The sequence below is a fragment of the Filicampus tigris genome, chromosome 9 (genome assembly GCF_054856515.1).
Source record: "Filicampus tigris isolate MCC_2025a chromosome 9, RoL_Ftig_1.0, whole genome shotgun sequence".
NCBI lineage: Eukaryota > Metazoa > Chordata > Actinopteri > Syngnathiformes > Syngnathidae > Filicampus > Filicampus tigris.
In genome coordinates this window covers 5,041,039-5,066,409 of record NC_141225.1, presented here as the reverse complement: position 1 = coordinate 5,066,409, position 25,371 = coordinate 5,041,039, and the positions used below count along the sequence as shown (strand labels likewise).

General features: G+C 42.4%; 1 protein-coding gene and 1 long non-coding RNA gene across 3 annotated transcripts; one reads left to right on the top strand and one right to left on the bottom strand.

Moving 5' to 3' along the window:
* Nucleotides 1-709: 709 nt before the first annotated feature.
* On the bottom strand, nucleotides 710-6,139 carry LOC147141713 (uncharacterized). 2 transcript variants are annotated; one of them, XR_015088146.1, is made up of 3 exons: nucleotides 6,070-6,139; nucleotides 3,310-4,846; nucleotides 710-3,190 (listed from the first exon to the last, which is right to left on the bottom strand). It is a non-coding gene; the product is annotated as an uncharacterized LOC147141713 (long non-coding RNA). The 2 variants fall into 2 exon arrangements; XR_015088145.1 differs by having other exon boundaries at nucleotides 710-4,189; nucleotides 4,696-4,846.
* Nucleotides 6,140-13,476: 7,337 nt separating this feature from the next.
* On the top strand, nucleotides 13,477-25,043 carry cyp24a1 (cytochrome P450, family 24, subfamily A, polypeptide 1). Its single transcript, XM_086041063.1, has 12 exons — nucleotides 13,477-14,039; nucleotides 14,102-14,292; nucleotides 14,375-14,468; nucleotides 14,561-14,654; nucleotides 14,948-15,039; nucleotides 16,158-16,269; nucleotides 17,644-17,789; nucleotides 19,014-19,180; nucleotides 21,353-21,431; nucleotides 22,536-22,733; nucleotides 23,825-23,936; nucleotides 24,684-25,043. The coding sequence occupies exons 1-11, from the start codon at nucleotides 13,761-13,763 to the stop codon at nucleotides 23,933-23,935; spliced, it is 1,563 nt and encodes a 520-aa protein (XP_085897189.1). The 5' UTR covers nucleotides 13,477-13,760; the 3' UTR covers nucleotide 23,936; nucleotides 24,684-25,043.
* Nucleotides 25,044-25,371: the final 328 nt, after the last annotated feature.

Sequence of the window (25,371 nt, the reverse complement as noted above, 5' to 3'; positions counted from 1 at the left end):
AGTGTTTGGTTAATAAATCGGGCAAAAATAGATCTGTAGTGTAGTGTGTGCCCCGCATGCACAATACAACCGGTGAGCAAGTAACTCAACGTCTGAAAGGCGTCCCTTTTTTTTCTCCTCTACCACGGACCTCTGGTCCAGTCGGACTATGCTTCCGTACTTAAGCTTGACAGTGCATCTCTCATGTTGATAATTTCGTTTCAGATGGTATATGCACTTTCTTCTTTCATTATTGGTTTAATTAAGAACAGATCTGAAATGGATTGTGTAAGTAAAATGCTGTTAATCCCAATGGATTGTTCTGTGTGTATTAAGTTAAATTGACTGGCATTTTGAGTTCAAAGAAAGAAAAATGAAGTTTGAATAAAAGATATTCAAAATACTTCATTTTTCATTCTTTTTTAGTTTACAAAGAAATCGTAATCGTAAAATCGGGTTTGAGAGAAAATAATCGGGATTTTCTTATTAGGCAAAATCGAACAGCCCTGGTTTCTACCTACATGCTTGGCTGTGAGGATGTTGTTCTTTGGGAAATACTCGCTTAAGGTGCATGTGGCTTCTTGAGCATGAAGACCTAGCAGGAACTGCAATATTTCAGTCCATTCCCCACTGTTGTCTTGGTGACTGCTGTCTGAATTGTCTTCTGAGGCCAATCTACTTTGTAAAAAGTACAGAGACAGACACATCACGGCTTTATTTCAGTTTTATTTCGATTGATTGCCTCGAGTGAAAGCCCAATAGCTGCTGGGCTGACAGCACACCGGTACATGCTGACATCCATCAAAGGGACTCGTGTGTATTGTGATAAGATAAGACAGGCAGGCAACAGGGCGATGAGTTGACGAAGGGAGGCCGCTGGAGTACACGCTGTATCTGGGGGTCAAAACTTTGACAAATTCACCGCGCGGGCTCAGGTCGTAGTGTAGCCAAGTGCGCCAACGATGTCAACAACAAGTTGACAGCAGCCGCGGTGGCAAAGGTGACATAACGGACAAGGTGGAACGTCACGTGGTGTTTATTTTGGAGTTGTTAGGTTTGATAGGATTATACAGGAGCAGCACGGTGCGCTAGTGGTTAGCATCTCTGCCTCACAGCTCTGTAATTTGGGGTTCCCGGATGCCGTCTACATGTTCTCCCCATGGCTTGTGAATGTTTGCATGCAGATAGATGCCCTGCAACAGAGACTCTCCACATGTTGTTTTTTTAGCCAAATGTAGAAATGAAATTATAAATAGAGTTACATTCTGCATGTATTATTATGGTTTGGCAATGGCTGACCCGATCGCACTTTTTGTACCCAAAAACATAATTGTTGTTGTGAAAGCGCTTCTCATATGACATGCATTTTTGATTGGCTAATACATTTGTGATGTTGGCCTGCGATTCAAATTTCAAAAGGGATCAAAGCTAGTTGCCCACGGTTGACAACTCATAAAAAAATAGTCGCTGTACGTTGCGCAACAATTCAGTCGATTTTGGCCGGGTCGCTCCGTGTGCACCGGGCCTAACATGCTTGGTTTTGGAATGTGAGGAGGAAGCCAGACAAGACTTTAAAAAAACTAAACCTCAGAATTGTGAGGCAGATGTGCTAACCAAATGATCACTATACTGCCCAGCTTCTATCACGAAAAAATGTTGTGTGGTCATACTTAATTTTCAAGCATTTAAGAGGAAATGTAAGCAATATTTGATTTTACCCTCCTTCGTCCTCCCCTACATCAGATTCGGAGTCGGAGTTGGGGAGCAAGGGGGTCAGCAGGTTCGCGGAGATCTCCTTTGAGCTCTCACCATCGTCTCCATAATTAGAAATTGCCTGCTTGCTGTACAATGTCAATAATCTATGGACAATTGTTAGGTTTTTTTTTCTTCTTCTTTTACATTTGATGATTTTAGTGTTGGCCGTGTTGTCAAGAATTTTTACACTGGTGGAAATCTTCTCGAGGTTATTTGAAAGATATTTAAAGAAAACTTCATAACAATGCTTTTGTGAAGAAATCAAACAACAAATGTTCTAATGGAAAGTTGACAGTGGTGAAAGTGTTGTTTTAGACATTCAGTTATTTAGTTGTTCCATTCAAAAATGGATGTTTTGGTTGTTTATTTTCTAATCATTTTCTTTTCGTTTATTTTTATTTTTTGTTTCGAACATGTTGTACACTGCAAAAAGAAATACAGGGGTTTTTTTTTGTTTAGTTTTTTTTTTTTGCTATTTGTTTTCACAGTTATTTGGATGTGTGTTTTTGCCATTTTCAAAGGGGGACAAATGTCGTTTCGGATTTTAGTTTTAATTATTCTAAGGTGTTAATTTTTCAAATTTTTAAATCGGGGAAAAAATGTGTTGTTCAAATTTTGTTTTGTCGATTTTAGCTGGGGAAAAACGGTAATAATGCTGTTGTTCAAAGATGTCAATTTTTGTGTTTTGAAAATAATATTTGATTTAGATTTTCATTTTTATAGTTCTTAATGGGGTGGCACGGTGGTCGACTGGTTAGCACGTCCGCCTCACAGTTCAGAGGTCGTGGGTTCGATCCCGGCCACAGCCTCCCTGTGTGGAGTTTGCATGTTCTCCCAGTGCTTGCGTGGGTTTTCTCCGGGTACTCCAGTTTCCTCCCACATTCCAAAAACATGCTTGGTAAGTTGATTGGACACTCTAAATGGCCCCTAGGTGTGATTGTGAGTGCGGATGTTTGTTTGTCTCTGTGTGCCCTGCGATTGGCTGGCAACCAATTCAGGGTGACCCCCGCCTACTGCCCAAAGACTGCTGGGATAGGCTCCAGCACCCCACGCGACCCTTGTGAGGATAAGCCCAATAGTTAATGGATGGATAGTTTTTGATGGTGGAAACAGTGATTGTTTTGGACATTTTGTTTGCCATTTAAAAAGCTAGAAAAACTAGAAAAACGAGGAAAAAATATTATTTGAACCGTTTATTGTTAACCGGGAAAAACTGTGTTGTTTTGGATATTGATTTTTGTTGTTTTTTACTAAAAAGGCTAATGTGTTGTTCAAGTCTATTTTTTTTTAATTATTTTAGAAGAAGAAAAAACATATATGATTTACACGTTCAAATTGGTATTGGTTCTGCTGGTTTTTGGTTTTATCTGGGAATAAAAGCTGACATTTTAGCTGTTCATGTACAGTTTTTAACGGGGCAAGGGTGTTTGTTTGGATCTTGCTTTGAGCCATTTTCCTTTGGAGAGAAAACAGAAAAACAAAAATTGTACCTCCTAAAAAGTCCAACAATTGGGAGACTATGTCAAACCCCCAAGTACGTCAAAAGGTATTTGGAAAAGACCCTAGAGGACAAACCTAGGGTCCTGAATGTGCAGACTCGCCAGACTCGCCAACTCGACATCGCCAACTAGTGGCCTGGCATTGCATTGTAGAGCAGGTGTTTTTGCAGGTCCGTCTGAGTGTGAATCATTTTGACAAGGTTATTCGTAAAAAGCTGTTTTTAGTTTATTGCCGCGGAGTAAACGTGCCATTGGTTCATGTGGTTCACAGAGGTCTGTAACTGTACTCTCAGTGAACTCTGCATCTGTGCTTCACCTCAGTCACCCCTCAGTGTTTCACACTCAGCGGCCACACCGTCGAATGGAGATACAAGAGATAATACACTATCATGAAATCCAACAACATGTTTATGAGTGTGGTTATAGTGGCACGTAAGTAGACGTGTTGTGTAAGACGGCAGTGGGCGGAGCTCCTTGCATTACTTCACCACTACTGCTGTTCTGTTGTAAATATTTTCATTCTAACTTTTTAAGGGGTGGGCTTTGGAGCCAAGGGGGCACCTCACATTCTAGGTCAGCGCTTGTTATGCGAGCGCTCGACGCTGTGACTGTATAGAGCCGTTACAGCGGCAAGAACACAAGCCGGTTAATTGCCTGCCCCGTGGCCTCGGCGCCATTTTGCCACAAGCGTGCATGGTGCGACGTGAATGTGCGCTTGTGCTTTCCAAACATGAATGTGAATCTTTGTGCGCATGCATCGCCTGCGTAACCCACTTAACCTCCCTCCTCCCCGCTTCTCATAGCAGCTTCAAATAAACCCGATCGGCGAACTCACTGACCTGTCAGTCAATTTGGACTCAGTTTGAGTCATCAGGTTTGCGTGCCTGAGAAGGTCAGTGGGCCCTCCTATCTGAAACCGCTCTCGCTTATCATCCCGCCTATCAGCCGGCGCTCATCTGTCGAGAAAGCACACGAAATGGTTCAATCAAAAATGATCAAAGTCATCATCTAAAGTACATGCGTCAAACTCTAGCCACCTCACATTCAGCACGAATCACATTCCTCTGTCACTGTTGGACCTGTTTTTACTGCCTAAGTCGCCAGAATCTCAACCACCCAGTTAATTATTCAATCAAATGTCAACTGTGGTTTACTTACATCATTTTAAAGTCTTCAGCCGGGATTGAAAAATGTCGTCACAAATAGACATACATTAAATCCTCTCATCAAATACACATACCTCTAAAAAACGCTTTTGAGTACACTGGCAAAATAACCAGTAGATTGACCAGTACATCGAGAGCTTTGCCTTTCAGCTCAGCTCCTCCTTCACAATAATAGATTGATCAGAGTCCGCATTACTACAGGCCACCTGTTGATCCCCTGCTGCATTCTTCCTCACTCATGAAAAGACCACACTTTAATTGAACTCCTCCACTTGGGGCAGGATCTCTTCCTTGACCTGATAGGGTGCTCCATCCTTTTCCGACTCAGGACCATGGTCTCCAATTTGAAGGTGCTGTGCGGCCGACCTCAACCGCTTCACACGCGGCGGCGAACTGCTCCGGCGAGAGTCGAAGACCACGGATTGATAGTCAACAGAACCATGTCATCTGCAAAAACAAAGATGTAATACTGAAACCACCCAACTGGATGCCCGCAATGCAGGGATGGCGCTAAACTGGGGGGCCTAGGGGGGGTATAGCCCCATCAGAAATCTGTGTAGCCCCAGTTAAGCCCCTCCAGCATTTTATTTGATATGCTAACATACATACATATAAACATAAACATTTTTTTCTCAGCCCCCACTATGCATGATCAAGCCCCCCTTCAGCCCAAGGAGAGAAAAAAATCCTGGAGACGTCCGTCCATGCCGCAACGCCTCTGCTGTGCCAAGAAGTAATGCGGCCCAAACAACAGTGGTACAGGAACCGAACTGTCCATATCAGGGTTTTGGAGCCCAGTAGTCCCCGAGGACCCCCACAGGACCCCCCACGGGACACGGCCAAATGCCTTCTTCAAGTCCACAAAGCACAAGTAGACTGGTTGGACTAACTGGACTCCCATGCACCCTCACAGGTACTCAGCTGAGCATATTGTTGGCCAGGACGAAGACCACGCTGCTGATACAGAATCTGGGATCCGACTTCCCGACAGACCATCCTCCCCATAACCCTCGAAAAGAGGGAAAGAGAGAAGTGTGATCCCCCTGTAGTCTTTAGTCCCCCTGGATCTGCCAGTGCAGAACCACGTACTTCCATGTGACAGAATAGCAAATGACTTCTGCTGACCTGAACTGAAATGGTGAAAAAAGAACATTTGTGATTGGAATTGCGCCGCCAAATAGACCCCAAATGATAGTTTTGGGTTTTTTTTTTACGATCAACTTGAAAAAAGTCTAAACCAATCCAGTAGGACCTGCGGATGAGGAGGATAAATTGAGTGGGTGCCATTACAATCACAAGATGTACTAGCCACTTCTAAAAGGACAGTCTAGAAACCAAACCTCCGTCGTCGAGTTAGTGAGAGGGTTGTCTACGTGTACTTTAACAAAGCATAATGGCTAACATCAGCTCTCAAGCACGCTCTCCATGTCTCCATTAAAAGAGCGCATCTCTGCCATTCATCCAAGCAACACAAAAGTCAATTAACTAGCCAGCCGCTCGATGATCAATGATAATTTTTTAATCAACTTTGAGGCTGAAATGTCGATTACAGTCATCTTCTGTCTCATTTCCAAGCAATTCACCAAATAAAGCAGCTACTCGATTGACACTTCACACATTCAAAATATTGTGCTAGAGAAGAGGCTAAAATCATCATTCACGCAATTTACCGTGTCCTCAATTGCTCTGCCTTGATGAAGAGAAGGATTTGTTTACAAGTGGTGAATCAGAGCTTTTGCCATACAGGAAGTACCGTATGTGTGATGTCATTGTGAAAAGAGTCATAGTACAGCGTTACTAAAACAACAAAGCAAACGGTAGCTTTGCATAACATTAGGGTTATTAACCATCCATGTTTTAGATATTTGTCAATCTTGATAAAGGTCCTCGTGTGTACCACCAAAAGTTATTTTCTGGAACATTTTGTGAGGAATGGAATTGCACAACCCTAGCATCTGACAAAAACAGTTGGTGTTTTGATAAAAACAGGAACACACATTTACTGCGATAAAGCCTCATTAGTCACTCATTGTGCTCAAGGTCAGCACCAAGGCTATTGCGTAGCTTGTGTTTGCCTCTGCAGAACAGGCCGAGAAAACATGTTTTTTTTTTCTCTACGACTCGGGGGGGGGGGGGGGGGGCCTCGCCGTGTGCCAGCTGCCCGTTACCTCAGGTTCAGGACAGGGAACGCGACCCGGACCCACAACAAAGTTCCGGAGACACGTTGCCTAACAGGCCACCCCGCTCGTTTTGCCCGATGTGCTCATAAAAAGGAATAACAGAGAGGGAGTTCTGTCTTTACAAGGTTCTCTCTTTAAAAATGTTTGAACTGACTGTAGCGCACATGAAAGGTGTTTGGAATGTATCACAGAGAAAATCTGTGTATGGAGTTATACAGTGACCAGAATTGTGCCGATGAGTACAGTCCTGCTAAATTAGGCTGTCCGTCAAGTCTGACATATTTTTACTTCGAAAAATGTAAAGATGTACTAAAACTACCATTGTGCCATGACCACCCACGCCCCCCCGCCCCCGCTCCCCACAAATAACTGCTAATTTAGGTCACAGTTTGGGTACAAAATTCTATTGTGAACAAGCTTTCCATCAAATGTAACTCTTATAATATATAAGTGGACCAAAATCAGTATTCTACGATGAATAAACATTTTTTCCAGATAACTGCAAAATGTGTAAGTTTCCTAAAAATGTGCATTATTATTGGGGACAAAATCCTACTACATTTTTCTATGAACGGGCTATCTGTCATATGTTTCTACTTGAGCATCAAATAAATACAAATATGTTTTTAAAATGGACTAAAACCATGATTATTGTGTCATGTAGAAGCACTTTCCTAATCCAAAAAAAAAAAATTGAAAAATTGTGGCCCCATCCAGCATTTAAGTTGCCCATCCCAGCTTTAGACGGAACTGACAAAAGTATTGTTTACATTACTTTGGAGTGGTTCAAAACAAACATACATTATGCGTGATTTAGCTTTAAAAAAAAAAAAAAAAAAAAAAAGATTAGCGTTTTAACCCAGATAAACTAATCTAAGCTAATCGTCGTCATGCTTCTGCTGCATATTGAGTGCATACATAAATGTGAGTGTACATACACTGTATGGCAGCATGTGTGACTAATGCTTGAAACGTCAAAGTATTTATTCAACTGTAATTTTCCAATCCCAACCACGTGCTTTTTGCCCCCCACCACATTCTTCTTATGAGAGTGATTGAGAAGTATATGGGAGGGACTGTTATGTGCACTGAGTGTGTATTAATGGTGTGACAAAATATTGATACTCTATCATTATCTCACGTGAAAGCAAATCCATATGTAGTAGCGTCAAAATTTCAAACTTGTATTGATTATGCCTTGTGTTTTATGATAGTTTTCTTGCAGTATATTGTATATTGATCACCAACCTTTTGAATACAGACTTCTGAAATGACAAATTTGCTCAAATTTTAGTACCTTAATATGTTATGAACAATGATTAATGATATTCATTTATGAAAAACACTCACAGTAGTTAGAAAACAGATGAATATCAACAGACAACACTTTATTTTTTATAAACCTGTGCCAGGGTTTGCATTTTGAAATGATCACTACAACAATCTTAGAAAATCAGAATGTTTCATCACTGGTGAGTTATTTTTAGAACAGGCTCGCAGGCTACTTATGTGGTCCAAGAGGGCCACCAGGTGCCAGCCGTCACCACGTTGGTGACCCCTGCTCTATATCCTATTATATATTACAATCATGATGTTGTTGATATCATTGGAAATGATGTGACTGTGTTTGGGTCCTTGAGGAGGGCTAAACCTGACTGCACCTCCTCCCCCCGTTCCACTACTCTTCAACCGGTCACCCAGGTTTCTCCAACCGGAGACACCTGCTGCCGAGGAAGAACCGAAGCAATTTGGTAAAACCTGCCTCTCCCATGAGGAACGCACCCGGCGGGTTTCACAGGGTCTTTGTATTTACTGTGGAAGGCCCGGGCGTTTCATCACCCTGTGCCCACTCCGGCCCAAGAGTTCCCTTGAGTTCCCAGTATTCAGCCTTTGGGTGAGGGACACAACAACCTGTTCGTTTAGTTAGTTAGAGTGGTTTTAATTAGTGTTGTTCCAATACCGATACTGGTATCGGGCGGATTGGCCGGTACTAACAAATAAGACGCCGATGCCGATTATCGATACTGGTATCATTATTTGAACGCAGCGCGCATATTTGAGAGCCGCATGCGGAAGGAAAATACGAGTAGAAGCCTTATCCATGATTAGCGTTATTGGTCATCGGTCTACTTATGTCTAGTTTGGTGAAAAAGGTCGCTATAAGGACATACATCGCCACATTGGAGGCAGTTGCTTGGGGGGACGTTGATGCTTTCAAGAGCCTGCAATTACTTTGGGGGCATGTCGGCTGGATCTTTGTCTCGTAGCAAAGTGTGTTGCTTTTGTTTGACACAGTACATCGATCACTAGTTTAATGCTGTAAAACGTCTTTCATGAAATGGTTTGTGTCCAGATAAACTCGTCTTTGTGACCCGTCGAAGCTTTTCGAGCTTGCGCTAGCTTGCTAACAGCTAACAAAGAGACAAATTTGTTTACAACACATCGCTCAGCAAAATGTTCTATAATGTTCCATCGACGTATATGAAATTTGTATACCTATATAATTAACAGATTAATGTTGAACAGCAGTGCGAAGTAAATCTTGAATGAAAAGTAAAAAGAAAACAATGAAACAACTGATATAAAGTCATCAGATCATAACCTTGTTTATTGTGATGGTGTTAAGTGGTCACGTTGAAGATTTGACAGACATTGTGCGCGTCTGCTCTCAACCAACTTCATTTTTGCCTCCGGTTAATTTGAATCACTGCCGGTATCACAAAATAAAATCTCTAGTTGACCGATTAGAGCAACCATAAACAGCACAGGTGTTAACCATTTTTAGAAACACTTAACGGACTTCTGTTATCTCACTCACTCGACCGCCTGCCCGTCTGGCAGCATACAAATGTGACGTCACGCATTGGGCAGTCGGTTAGAATCACTTAATATATTTTAGAAGTACAAATGCTGCACCTTGCATTATTACAAATGTACATTCATGTGAATACAGTATGTATCCCATGTCTCACTCTCACAAGCACAAAGGGAAAAGAAAATAGGCTGTTCAACATATGTATTTTGTGTGTATATGTTACTACAGGTCGTGAGTTCGATCCCAGCTCCGGCCTCCCGGTGTGGAGTTTGCATGTTCTCCCCGTGCCAGCGTGGGTTTTCTCCGGGTACTCCGGTTTCCTCCCACCTTCCAAAAACATGCATGGTAAGTTGATTGGACACTCTAAATTGCCCCTAGGTGTGATTGTGAGTGTGGTTGTTTGTTTGTCTCTGTGTGCCCTGCGATTGGCTGGCAACCAATTCAGGGTGTCCTCTGCCTTCTGCCCGAAGACAGCTGGGATTGGCTCCAGCACACCCTTGTGAGGACAAGCGGTTTGGATAATGGATGGATGGATGTTACTACAGATACTTTGCAAGTGATGATTTAAATATGAATAATTTTACATTCAAGTGAGTGCAATTCTTTAGAATTACAAAAAAAATTGCGCTTATTTTGGATTTTTTTTCAAACGGTGAGGTATCGGTACAGTATCGGCATTGGCCGATACTGCACAGTCAGGTAGCAGAATCGGTATCGGGGTCAAAAAGTGGTATCGGAACAATACTAGTTTTAATGCCATCAACTTCCTTCTGTGAATTGTATTCTGACCTTTACTTCCTGCAGTTCCTTCGTGATATTATCAAGTCGTGTATTATTTGAATGCTTTATCATTTTGACAAATCCTTTGAAGTTTTCTTGCGGTTGGCTCAGGAGCGCCGTGAACAAGTCTCTTTGTTGTTGTAATACTTGATTTACCTGTGTGGGGGTCATGAATGAATCCTCAAGCTTTAGTTCAGGTTTTTGTTTCAGTCACATGTTTTGGTTGGAGATGGAGTGCAGCTCCCGCTCCTCGCAGTCCATCGCCAGTTCCTCGCAGCACAACATCAGTTCCTCGCAGCCCAACCCCAGATCCTCGCAGTACGCTGCCAGTTTGGGCCTATAATTGGTAGCTAGTGGCTCTTGCTAGCGGCCCTCGCCAGCAGCTCCTCCTAGCAGCTCTTGCTAGCAGTCTTCGCCGGTGACTGCTGCTAACAGCTCTTGCTAGCTGCTCCCGCTGTGAGGTGGATCTCAAGGGCCGCTCACTCACTCTCTCACTCACTTGTCATCGGTCTGTGGGCTGCTCGCTCGCTCACTCGCCGTCTGTGTTACACGCCAGACTGTTTCCCTTTCCCTCACCATTTCGGGTAACCATCAAGAGCACATCACGTTTTTGCTCATCTGCAATCTGCAAAGCGTCTAAATTCTGTTAGGCTTGTTGGGCTTTGTTCTTCGGTCGCCTTAATTTCTCTCTGTCCTATCGTCCAGGCTCCCTTGATGCCCCTTCTCACATGCATGATCACTCTCCAGAAAAGTTCTGGAGGCCCGACAACAGCAACCAAATCCTGGCTCGGGCCCTCAGGATCAAGTCTTTGACACGGACTCTATCCGCTCTCGAGTCCTGCAATGGGGACACTCCTCCTAGTTGGCGTGCCATCCTGGGATGAATCGAGCTCCCCAGTTCCTGCAATAACGCTTCTGGTGGCCCAGAATGTCATAGAGTTAATCTGTCTGTCTGTCCGTCCGTCCGTCCGTCCGTCCGTCCATCTATCTAGTCTCATCTGCTCCTGAGGGAAGTCCTCTCACCATCGCCGCATGGGTCTCCTGCAACCTCTACCCATCCCCAGCCGTCCCAAGTCCATATGTTGGTGAACCCGGCTCTATATCCTATTGTATATTACAATACCCCCTTCTCCACCAACAAGCCCAGGAACTTTTTGTTCTTGGTAATATAAGTTCCTGGTAACAAAGGTTCATGTGGCCCAGGTTGTTTGCGTCTCCACAGCATCAAATAGTTCTTGGTAAATTATGCAAATGAGACTGATGACACATCAGTGGGAGGTGTTTGTGTTACTTCCCTACTCAGTACTGACACCCATCAACATCATTGCAGGTAGAGGATGATTAAGTGACCTTTAAAGCTAGCATATTAATAATATAAATTTAATATTGGTTAACTTTAAAATATACAATCAATATTAAAGTGTGTCAACATGAAAATCAGAGTGAAAGTATTGTTGCTTAATGCTTATGTAAACTTACCTTTTTATTTACTCTTTATCTCGATAAAGCAGTTGAAAACTATTCTCATTTGCAATGTAATCAAGGCTGCAAACAGTCTTTGAGGCAGTGATTTACAGACATACAATATTTATGTACCGGTATATTTTTTTTTTTTTCATGAAAAAGATTTTCCCTAATACACATAAAAGCTGAACCTATTTGTAGCCTGTCATTGAAATTAATATGTACGTAAGATATAGCTTGTGCATATATCATGTTGTTTTTATATATTTATATATTATATTGCCCTCTTTGGTTCATGTTCTCTCTCAGAAGTGGTTTTCCCCCGGCGTTTTGTAAAGAACTGATTTAATAACGTGGCGACTGTCGGTACATTACGGTCATATTCTTTGGCAAGAACAACCAAACGCATCCTTTTTCATTGTTTGTATGTACAAAAAAAAAAAAAACATGTTTTTTTTTTTCTTTTCCTCGTTTCTAATTCACGTAAAACTATCGGAACACCTCATGGCCCGAGAGGCGAATGAGGATGCTGCATAGATATATTCATTCATTCATTATCCATACATATCACAAGGGTCGCGGGCGTGCTGGAGCCTATCCCAGCTGTCTTTGGGCAGTAGGTGGGGGACACCCTGAATAAGTTGCCAGCCAATCGCAGGGCACACAGAGACAAACATCCGCACTCACAATCACACCTAGGGGGAATTTAGAGAGTCCAATCAACTTACCATGCATGTTTTTGGAATGTGGGAGGAAACCGGAGTACCCGGAGGAAACCCACGCAGGCACGGGGAGAACATGCAAACTCCACACAGGGAGGCCGGAGCCGGGATCGAACCCACGACATCTGAACTGTGAGGCGGACGTGCTAACCGGTCGACCACCGTGCCGCCCTGCATAGATATAGCTATCACATATATATCTATCTACCTGTCTATCTACACGCATAGGACACATACGGTAGAGGTCCCTCTTAGCCAATGTGATGCCAGGAAGATGCTACGTAATAGCCAATGGCAGAGCAGCTATGAGTATGTTGCGTTCAGAAGACTCTGGAGCTGCGACTAGCAGCCCATACTGTATTTTTACCTTTCGTATCCTGAAATTCCTTTTGTAACAAGAGGCAGTATTTTCCTGTTGAGGCGTTTCGTAACTTGAAAATTTCGTATGAAGAGACGTTCGTAAGTAGAGGTACCACTGTATCAGAACACTGTCACTATCATTGGCAGAATAATGTATTGTGAGTTACTCCCAACACTGGTCTTTTGTCTGTGAATGTGTTTACAATGAGCAAGTAGTAAGAGACGGGACAAAAATTCTATACAATGTGGCAAAGTATTGTATTGATGTACATTTTGGTACAGTAATATCAATATCTTGGGTAGCAGTGGAGGTGTGTGTGTGTGTGTGTGTGTGTTTGTTGGCGCAGGGGGGGCTTCAAAGCGTACTTGGACCTTAAGAGCTGCATGTTAAGTATATGAGATACATGCTTAAATGGCGTTCCATAAGTTGGAGTGAAAACAAATCATTTGTCCAAATTGTTTTCAATTTTTCACAAAACCGGGAAAACCACTATTTCAGAAACACGCGGGTCCTCTTCACAGGCTCAGATGTTTGCCCTCAGTGTGTGACGAGTGAGTGTTGTAACACGTATTCTTGCCAAAGTTTCGTTTCTCCCCGATGGGTGCGCGCATCGGCCTACGCGAACCGCGTCACCTCCACAGTGGCTCGTGTTTATTTATGAAGCCAAATAGGGAGAGCGGAGGGAAGGAGGGGGTGGGGTTGAGTGGGTGGGTGTGGGGGTCGCGAGGGGGCACTTGCGTGGTCTATCTGAGGCCATACGATCCTCTCAACTTGGATCCATAAATGAATGGTGGGCTCGGCGGCCACACCATGGCGCACCGGCCCCTGATTGGCTCGGTGCGGGGCCGGAATAAACCCACTCGGCGTATATATGTGGCAGTGAGGTGTGACACTTCCAGGAAAGCGAGCAAAGCCTCCCGCCTAAAAAAAAAAGGAAAGACATCAAAGAGAAAGAAAGAAAGACAGAAAAATAAATAGTCAACAAAAGCTGCGCTAACACGCAAATCTACACAGGCCGCCCCAGCCCACCAGCAGGAGGATGAGAGCGCAGATCCAAAAAGTGCCGCAAATTGTGGAGCTGCTGAGGAAGAAGTCCGTAGGGCTCCAGCACTTCAAGCCCACATCCTCGGTGTGCGTCCTGGAGGAGAAGGATGCTGTGGAGGCTGCGCGGTGCCCGCACGCCGCCTCCTCCTCCCCCTCCTCCTCCTCGGGGGCGCACAGCCTGGATGCCATTCCCGGACCCACCAACTGGCCTCTCGTCGGCAGCCTGGTGGAGCTGCTGCTTAAAGGAGGACTCACCAGACAGCACGAAGCACTGGTACGCTCGAGTGCATGTTGTGTGTGTTTCATTTGGTCTAATTTATTTGTTTTCCTCCCAAGGTGGATTATCACAAAAGGTTCGGTAAGATCTTCCGTATGAAGCTGGGCGCCTTCGAGTCTGTGCACATCGGCGCGCCTTGCCTGCTGGAGGCGCTCTACCGCAAGGAGGGCGCGCACCCGCAGAGGCTCGAGATCAAACCCTGGAAAGCCTACAGGGACCTGCGGGACGAGGCGTACGGGCTCCTCATCTTGTAAGTCGTCGTGGGGTGACTCATCTTTTGGATCTGGATGCTTCTGACTTGTAAGGTGACCAACATTTTAATTTGAATTCAGGGAGGGAAAAGACTGGCAGAGGGTGAGGAGCGCCTTCCAGCAGAAGCTGATGAAGCCGACAGAGGTGGTGAAGTTGGACGGCAAAATCAACGAGGTAAGGCGCCAACGTGAAAATAGCGTTTGAATTATTACGTGAGATCAAAGCATTGAATAAAAATCATTTTGGTTGGGAAAACATTACAATAGGTCATGGCAGAATTTGTGAGCAGAATTGGAAAGATCAACATGGATGGCAAGATTGAAGACTTGTACTTCGAACTCAATAAATGGTCTTTTGAGAGTAAGTTTCATTCTATTAAATGTTTGATTCAGGGGTTTCAGAGCTACAAAATGGGTACATTTTTATTGATAAATTTATTACCATTTCAGGATTATTTTAAATGTATTCACTGGTTATTGTAACAAATGTATTAGGGAAAAGCAATATGTGTGGTCTAAGTCAGCATTATGGCAATACACAATGCAGGAAACCCTGCTAGAATTCATGCCACATCGTTTACACAGATGAGTGACTTTTTCTGACTTTGATACCAAAATAGAACCTCAAAATCAAGTGATTGTTGTTTCATTTAGCCATTTGTCTGGTGCTCTACGACAAGCGTTTTGGTCTGCTGCAAGAGAAGGTCAACGAGGAGGCCATGAACTTCATCACCGCCGTCAAAACGGTGAGTGCACTCTAAATTTTGCCAAGAGACAAGTATAGGGATCAGACACATTTCTCATCCAACTGTCTTGATTTTGTAAAAATGAAATAAGTCTGTTTTTGATACAAATACACAATATACATGTACTGTGTTTAACTTGTTTATTAGACCAGCACGCGATACAAGGTTCATGCCAAATATGTTTCTGTAATAGTTAAAGGAAGCAGTATGGCGACACCCTTTAACCAATTTTTTGGGCGCAAAAATATAACCATTATCGTTATTTGTGAATTTTCTGAACGTACAGTTTTACAAAAGCTGAAAAAAAGGGAAAAGCACTATCTGACTATAAATGGGATGCATTCCTCTGAGGTAAGAGTGAAGATTACTCTTTGATTCAACAGTAGCAATACATCCGTGACCTTCAACTGTGCTTTAGTTTCCTTAAAAAAAGAATAAATAAAACAACTAACAGAGAACAAAAGCACATGACTGTTTCTTGAATAAAATACAAGTTATTCACATGAATTTCTGAAGAGAAAAATTGCATTCAAAATTGTCAAAATCAAAAGGTTACTCAAATTGAATGCACCCACAATAAATGGCTTTCTTTCTAATAAGGGGTCTTACAAATTTGTTACATCAGACAATAAAGGCGATGCATGCACCCTTCTGGCGTAACAGTTAACATGTAAGCCAGGAACATCCAGGTTGTACATTAAAATTAAAGAAAAATATCTCACTAAAGTCAGTAAAGTGTTGTCTAAAGACCTGTAGGTGGCAGTATTGACCACAGTCTACAATAGAGTGGGGCGTCTAAGGTTGGGTCTACCTTATGGTGTAGTACCGCTTCTATTGACAGCTAAACGCAAGAGCGTGACGTCCACACGAATGTACAATGGTCTGCATGCCGGACTCATGCCGGCTGCGAGTTCGTCGGGTTCACCCGAGCCGAGGTCAGCTGAACTGCCGCGAGTGAAGGCGGTTACTGGGGCAAACCAATACTGTCAATGTACTATCACTAAAGGGGGGGGGGGGAAGTGGGAGATATGGATGGGGGGTAATGGGATGATTGGGGGGAAAGCATGGACAAAGACCACAGTGATAATTGGATTAACTGACTGGACTTCAATTCCCAGATGATGAGCACGTTTGGCATGATGATGGTCACGCCTGTGGAGCTCCACAAGAGCCTCAACACCAAAACATGGCAGGACCACACTGCTGCTTGGGACCGCATCTTCAGTACAGGTACGCACACAAATCGCAATATTTGAACACAAAACATGGGTTCCTTTTGTACAGAACCCAGTGAAGCGGGAAATTGTCACAGCATTCCGCAGTCATTTAAAAAAAAAAAAAAAAAAACTTGAAACACAGTGAATCGTCGATACTCTTGGGGTATAGGGACCAAATGTGTGGATGCAAAAAAAGGACTTCATCCCCCTATTCCGTCGGTGCCATTTATACTTTGTAAAAGGCAGAAAATTTGCATCTTTTACAAGCAGCATCAAAGGGGATACACAGGGTTTGCTAAAGGGGAAGTTAAGTCCAAAAATTGCTTTACAATAGAGTTCTATTCCCCCCAGTAGTCTACACACGTTATTCTGATTAATATTGCATTTATGGAATATGAATTAAGCAGCAAAAAAACACCCGTTTTTATTCATCTCAGTGGGCGGCCCTTTTGCCACTTGTTGCCGCCTGAAAATGACATCACAGGTAACGACCAATCATGGTTCAGCTTGCGAATATCACATGACCAAAGTTACAAAATAGGTGAGCCGTGATTGGTCGTTACCTGAGCCACGAGCAAATATGATGTCATCTTCAGTCGCCAGAAAATGGCAAAATGCCCCCTCCCCTCGAGATAGATAAAAACAGGTCGATTTTGCTGCTTAATTCATGTTCCACAAACACAATTGTAATCAGAATGCCATGTTTCGACTAGTGGGGGCGAATAGAACATTGTATTGTAAAATTTTTCGAGTTGATTTAACACTTAAAGGATCGGTTACTACCTCTGACAGCAGCATATTCCCGGGTCAAAATTCCTCCCACTCTACTTTGGTGTCTTCCTTAAAAGGTGAAAACAGGTTGTGTTAAAGGGACTTTACTTGCTCAATGTTTAGTTTAAATCAGGTGACAGTGAAGCGCATATGAACTGGATGCTCACTTTTTTTGTGTACTTGCGTAAATGACAGCCAGGATTGTAGTAAACTGCGTGACCCACGAGAGGACAAACTTGCCAAATATTTGTCGTAACAGCAGCGGTGAGGTCGGCGGGGACGCTGAGCACAGATGTGTCCTAGTAAAAAAGATCAGTTATGACATGGCTGCTAGAAAGCAGATAATTAAAAAATAAGAATATTAATAAAAAAGAAATAAAAGAGAGAGAGAGATAATTCCAGAGAAAATTTTAGTTATGGTATCTGTAAAACTGGCATAACCACTTGAGTTGGAGTTGACTATTTCAGACAAAAACTTCAGTTACTTCCCCAATTTTATACCTGAATTCTTCTGCAGTTATATTGAGATACTACTACCCATCATCCATAACATTATTTGAATTATTGCTGTATAATTCTGATGACTATTTAATGGGATGCCGCTCTCTCCCCTCAGCAAAAGTTTACATCGACAAGAAGTTCAAGCGGAACGCCCCTGGAGCACCGGACGACTTGATTGGTGACATCTTGCACCACAGCAGCCTCTCCAAGAAGGAGTTGTACGCCGCCATCACCGAGCTGCAGATCGGTGGCGTGGAAACGGTGAGACGCACTTTCACACCACGGAATTAAAATAAGAGACGTTCTTAATACAGCAGCCGTGTATCTCTGCTCTTATCTTTTATCTTCTTGGATCATCCCCTGACCCTCTTTAAAAATGCAGGTTGTTTGAAGCCATTGTAGGACTAGTTCAAATTAAGCTAAGAGTTCCATCTGATAATGCATGATGTTACTAGCAGTGTACCAGCAATGTACATTTATATTACATTGTGTCATAGCTATATCGCGGTTCATAGTTCGTAGGATCTCGTTTTTATCACCAATGTACTTTTCAGCTTTGTACCATAAAACACATGAAGGCAATGAGCACACTCACACCAGTGCTGCCGTCAGCCACATGTCACAGTCAGACAGTCGCCAACGTCACTTGCCACCCCGCCAGGCCTCGCCTCTCAATAGCCTATGCGTCACTTTATTCGACAAATGGTAAGAAAAACAAACACATACATAAGCACTTTCATACACAAATCGTTAACTGAGGGGTAGCCAGTTTACAGCCAGCCAACTACATTCTCAATTGCTGACGCCCACGTCACTCACCACACTCAACTTGACGGAGGCCCCAAGTGGACAAGAAAGTATGTTATTGTGATTATGAATGCAAAATGAATTTTGATCCAATTTTTCAATCAATGGCATAATCGGTCAAACGCTCAAATCTAAAAACTTCGATAGCTGCAGCTGTAATTTGAAGCATGTGGGAGGGGCTTATATGGCTTATCTATATCACTGATTTTCACTTAAGTCTGAAGAGTATCTCCCGCGATAAACACTTCATGTTACTGTCACTGTAACGTAGAAAGCTTTAAAAATTCATAAAAAATGATGCTATAAATCACAGACCTCTGCCATACGTAAGAGTTTCCGTAAGTAGTTCCACCCCAAAAATCAGTGATGTGGTCTGACTGTGATAAGTCAACCGCAATACAGTGAGGGAATACTGTAGTCGTGTAGCAAAACATTACAGCTTCACCTTTCACCTATTTCTTATCCTGTAAAAAAAAAAAAAAAAAAAGAAGAAATCTTGACTCCAAAACAAACAGTTACATTGCCTCAAATACGCCGTATGAGTGCAGTGTAACTGAAGGGGCCTTTGAGGAACCTGAAACATTTCTCAACTCCTTTCAGGACCCCACGGCGGAATGCACTTAAAGGGGCTGCCTCGCCGTGCCATGTCTCACTCGACTTTCCCTCCATTTCTCTCAGACTGCCAACAGCATGCTGTGGGCGATTTTCAACCTGTCGCGTAACCCCGCCGCCCAGAGGGAGCTGCTGAGTGAGATCACAAGAGTGGTGCCCGCCGACCAGCACCCGTGCGGAGAACACCTCAAGAGCATGCCCTACCTCAAAGCCTGCCTCAAAGAGTCCATGAGGTACAAACACATACTGTACAGTAAAGTGAATGAATCAAATTGATGTAAAACCTTTTTTGTTTTGTTTTGTTAATGAATTCCCCACGAAGCATTGTAATTTGTGAAATCAATGAAAAAAAAATAATAATATTAACATTTGTAATGGTCACAAACAAGTAGAAAAAAGTAGAAAGATACACTGATAAACTACAAGTTAATACAACAACTACACAGTAAAAAATGGCGTGTTAAAAATTATTGTGAGATGATTTGAACTCCCAAAATGTAATTTTAACATTTTCAGAGTTAAATGGTGTCCAGCATAGGTGTTATTTCACAAAGTTGGTCACCTAAGTGTTAATTAAGAGCGTTGGATTAACTCCGCCTTTGCACCTGCACTTCTCCAGCGTGAGAGAAACGAGTCAGCGTCATTTCCTCCTCTTCCTTTGCTCCTTGCTCATCACTGGAAAATCCTGACATTGAAACCAAATGAGTTTGGGCCCATGAAGTCATTTATACTCAGAGAAGAGTTTATTCAATGTCTGAAATGATCTCTTCAAAAGCGCTGTTCTCAATTAGTTGGGTTAAAGTTGAAGGCCTTGAATATAAAGTTGGAAGTTTGCAGATTTGTCGAATAACTGATGCACTTTTGATGATCGCAATTTACAAAGACTTTTGATCACTGTTATCATGAATTAAGAAGTGTGGTGGCTGGATGGCTCAGTGGGTAGCACCACTGACTTGGGAGTTGGACTATAGGGGCTCAAATGTCAGTCAAGGTGAAACTTTAAGAAGTCAAACCAACACTGATCGAGAAGGAAAACTAATGTCTGAGAATAATTACTTGTCTACTCCGGTGTAGTGGTAATTTAACTCTGTTTAGTAAGTTCAAAATGTACTCTCTCCCATTGTTAAATATTTCACTATTTTATAAGTGTTTAACTATGGAGAGTGTGTTGCTATATAAACTCTGAAACCGTGTGAAAATCAACTCTGTGGAAGTCAATTCAACACTGGACTTTTTGTCGTGTTCTATTATTACTACTAGACTCCATTTGGCTGTGAAAACTACAATGAAATAAAAGACTCACCTGTCAACTGTATAGTAAAAGTAAAATGAAGTAAAACTAGTCGTCCGTCGTACGTATAATAAAATGAAATAAAAGTAACGTAAAACTACTTAGATCTGACTGGTGGCAAAACTGCACTAAGGTAAAATTAGTCAACCTTTGACTGTATAATAAAACTAAAATCAAGTAAAAGTACTCTCTTGTTGACTGTATACGGAAATTAAACTACAGTAAAAATGTATGATATTTAATGGTAAAATAAAACTAAAAGTATAACTACTCACCCTTTGACCGCATGATAAAATGAAAATAACATGAAACTATGCTCTTTTACTGAATACTGAAAGTAAAAGTACTCACCCTTTGCTTGTATAATAAAGCTAAAGTAAAAGTACTCACTCTTAGACCATATACTGTAAAAAACTAAAGTATGACTGCCGCTAAGCAGACAAAGTTCAAAGCAGTGGTAAGATGAATTCGCATATGTACTGGATTCATTTCATTGCTCATATTGCAACTGAGCGACATAGATTGCAGTGCGTTCCATTTCCTGTTCTATGCTTGCTGTCACACGTCCTCCTTGCCACCACTGGTACACATAAGAAAAGCCAAAGAACAATCAAAACAAATGCAGAGTGAATCCCGAAGTGAAGTCTCGTGAGATTTGATTTCCAGAAAGTTTGCGTTAGACATCAAATGGTACGACAACTGTAGTTACTGTAACTCGAGAGACGTGACTGTATGCATCACGTGAGCATCGGGCCGAGATTCTGAGCAGTACCACGGAGATTAAGAAGCCAAAACGTCCCTCGCGCACATGACCGCGGCTTGGAAAAACAAGCTTCGTGAGATTGGCGTGAGATTGGACGGCATGACCTTGCTCTGATGCTTTTCTTCATGCGCAGTCACAAGTTGTCGATCGTGTTATTGAGGGTTCCTAAGTACAGCACCCGGGGAATGTATATGACCTCCGACTGGAGATTATACCGCCGCTCCCACTGTATGGAAAAAAATGACTGTGTGTTTAGCTCACGTTAAACGGCTTAGACATGCTACATTAGACCTTCATGAGGCTCAATTCCCATGTGTTGTTTTTTTTTCTCCCTTTCGACATTTTTTACAGGTTATCGCCGTCCGTTCCGTTCACAAGCAGGACCCTGGACAAAGACACTGTGTTGGGAGATTACGCCATTCCCAAAGGAGTAAGTGGTTTATACGCCATACACCTGACATGAGCAGATTACGTTCATTTACATTTGACACATGTCTGGAGGAGGCATATTGGAGGGAGTGAATACAATATGTACAGTACAAAGTCCAGAAGCAATGTTTTTAAGCCACGGAAGGGAACCTACTGACACACAAATCATTAGCCTACTAGCATAATCGCCCGAGTCATTTTTGAACGCTTTCGGAAAGAAAGGAAAAAACGTGACAAATTCAACAAAACGAGAATCCAGTTGCCACGATGTAATTTTGACAGATTACTATCGCCCGGATGACTGAGACACACAGAAAAGGAAAAATGAATCCCTAGCAAGACCATGGGTATTTTTTTAATGTATCTACAGTAAAGCACTTGTGCTCATTAGGGTCATAGGTGAGCTGCAGCCACAGCCATTCACACCGATGGGCAATTTACAGTCTTCAATCAAACAGTCCATGCATGCAAACCCCACACAGGAAGGCCAGAGCAGAGATTCAAAGCCAGAACTCCAAAGCTGTGTGGCAGATGTGCTCAGAATATAAAATAAACAATAAATTACTTTGATTCTTCCATTAGTTTTTGTTTGTATTCAGTATGACCCCCAGATAACTTTATGGAACCAGAAATGAATGACGATGGGTTTTAGGCAACCCACGGGACACTTCATTAAATACACCAGCACTTGTTTTGAGCTTTTTTTAAATCGACCAATATTATAATCATCAAAACGTCTTTTAAGTATGACACAAATGAAATAAAAGAAAGAGCGACACAGTGGATGATGTGGTTAGCACATTTGCCTCACAGTTTCAAGGTTCTGGGTTGAAAATGAATCTTTGTGTGGCTTTTCTCCGAGCGTTCTGACTTCCTCCCACAACAATTTATCAATTGAAGAAGCTACGTGTGTAGCAGCGATAGACCCTCTCACCCACGACCCAAATGAGGACAAATGCTACAGAAAACAGATCCATGTTGTTTTCCTATTATCTATCAAACAACATAATCTTAGACACTGCTTTTGTTTTGGATTGTGTAAGTGTACCTAATGAAGTGTCCACTGAGTCTATTGCCCAACTCACACTCTGTGTCCCCCGTACAGACGGTTCTGATGATCAACAGCCATGCCATCGGCGCCAACGAGGAGTACTTCAGCGACGGCAAGCACTTCAAGCCCGAGCGCTGGCTGCGTGAAAACAGCACCATCAACCCCTTCGCCCACATCCCTTTCGGCATCGGCAAGAGGATGTGTATCGGCAGGCGGCTGGCCGAGCTGCAGCTTCAGCTGGCGCTATGCTGGGTAAGGTGCTCACGTTCGGATGAGTAAAAAGCAGACCAAGCCGTACTGATAGAAAAGTGAGCGTTTCACGGTCAGACAGTCGCGACACCGCGGTGTGTCTGGCTCCACCTTCAGTAATGTAACTCAGTGATTCCCACACTGCCTTGACATCATCAGAAAATGATCAATTTAACTTAATTGGTACTGAAATTATACTCATTTTTGTCAATATACCATATCTACGGCAGCGCGTATATTGACAGGTGTGTGGGTAAAGTGAGACGAGATCAGCATTTCATTATACAGTGAACCAGCGATTTGGGGGTTCGCAAATAGCGAAAAAGAGTGAGTCGCACCACCCCAAAAATTGGAAGTGCCTATAGAGGCCACAAGTTGACGGTAAAGCACTTTTTGTCTATTAGACAAGGATATGGCCTGACTAAATGAAGTTGTAGTTGCTTGGCACAAAAATGCCACTAGATGCCGCAAATTCAATATTTTTATTTTAGATGTGCCTTTGACTTGAGCACAAAAGCAACAAATGGGCACTGTAGTTGGGCGCATCTGTGTATTTAGCGCATTTTAGAGCACCTTATTAGGAGCTTCAGGACACATAATACAACTAAAATCAATTTAAATGACAGTTTGAGTGTAAAATGAAAGACAGAGTATAAGTATCCCCCTTCGACTGTGTAATAAAACAGTAAAATGTCTCACACTTTGACTGTGAAAATACATTATTGTATCTTCTTGGAGCATTTCAGAGCACATTATATTAACAAGCCCAGGACTAATTTATCAAATTTGGCCACCAACTGAAAAGTGCAAGTACGTATAACTCCATGAATAGAAAAAGTAAGGCCATAACATAATAAATATGTCACTTATATGACTGCATTTCGAGCACAAACTGAAGAGAAGCATAAGTGCAGGTATTAAAGTCAGTAAAGCAGCCATTAAAAAAAGGCCACACACAGCACAAACTTGCAGTAGAGTGGGAGTTGCATTCAGTTTTTATAGTTGCTGTCAGTTCAGAATCTTATACTGTTGGTGCCTCGCTGATAGGATGAGAAAACGTAACATATTCACTGACTCGTGGTCTTTCCCATCAGTTGGTCCGAGATTACGAGATTGTGGCAACGGACGAGGAGCGGCTTGACGTGATCCACTCGGGATTGTTGATTCCCAACAGAGAACTACCGGTGGCCTTCATCAGGAGATGAGGTGAGAAAGAAGAAACACTTCACTTGGGTAGATGCTCCTTCACTCTTCTTTAAACCATACACTGATTTTTAATATCAGAACCGGTTTTCAGAGCATTGAATCGATCGCAACTGCACTGTTCTGGTTGTCTTAGATTAGAAGATGTTTTGCCTCTCATCCCAGTTTGATAGGACAGCATTAGCCTGGGGTCTATCAGGAGAAACCATTTATGGTTTTGGTTGTACCTCTAACTAGCAGATGAAATGTCGGGTTTCCACACCAGCACACAGGCCATGGCAAGAGTGTGCTTACTGCTCTTACGGTGTACAATATAGTGTACTCAAGATAACCCAACACAGTGCACCACCACACCTGACCTGTGAGAGGCAGCACAGTGCCATCGGTTATCCAGTCTGCCAGGAAATGTAAAGAAGAAATAGAATAAAGCAAACCCCCTCTATTCATATTGGATATAGACCGATCCCTGCCAATGATGAGACATTGTGATTCTCTGGGAATGTTGTAGAAGTGATCATTTGAAAATGTAAACACTGGCAGAGATTTAGAGAAATCTCATTAACATGGTAAATGTCTTCATATAAATGACTAAGTGTGTATCTAACTGCTAGCCCGTCGCATCAATCAGTACCCAAGAAGTAGCTCGGAGCTTAATTGAAACTATAAATATATCACAAACTATGATCTAAAACAGCTCAATATAATTTCAAACTCATTTTATAAAACTTTTACCTCTTATTCTCCTTCCAGATGGTGTATTCTGCCAATGAAAAAATGGTACCTCTGCTGGACCACTGACTCCCTGTTTTGCTGCTCTGTAAATAGAAAGACACAAAATTGATAAACATGTAATCACGACATAAATACCTCAAACCTATTTAAAAGTATTACTCAAGACTGTTGATGGCTAAAGTAGCAGTTATTGTGTTCAAATTCAGCGTAGGCAGCTGTTTTTAACTCTATTAACATCCTGTATGTAGATGTTAAACTATATGTTGTGCCCATGTTTATTTTCATTGTGTATATAAGGTGCAACTACAATGTACATTGTTTTACGTAGACATATTTTATTCATGGAAATAAAAACATTAATAAATGCAACAAAGCTTTCTTGTTCTTTTCAAACTGACAAATCTTTTCAAGTATTTAGGACATTATATGTACATTTTCATGCATTAAAAAATGCAAAGGAAAAGGATGTGTTTTATTCATGAGATGTGCACCGCAATAAGTGCATAAATATATGAAAAATGTAATATTTTTTGGCAATTATGAGAGCAAACAATGTTATATAATCGTATTGTAACTCTCCCCCACATGATGCAACTCAGCCAATCAAATGGCTTATTAGGGCGTCTTTGCAAGTTGCGCAAGTGGTTTGGTGTATGAGGCAGGCAAGCGGTGAGCAGAGAGGTCCAAGAAATGCAAGTACGACGTT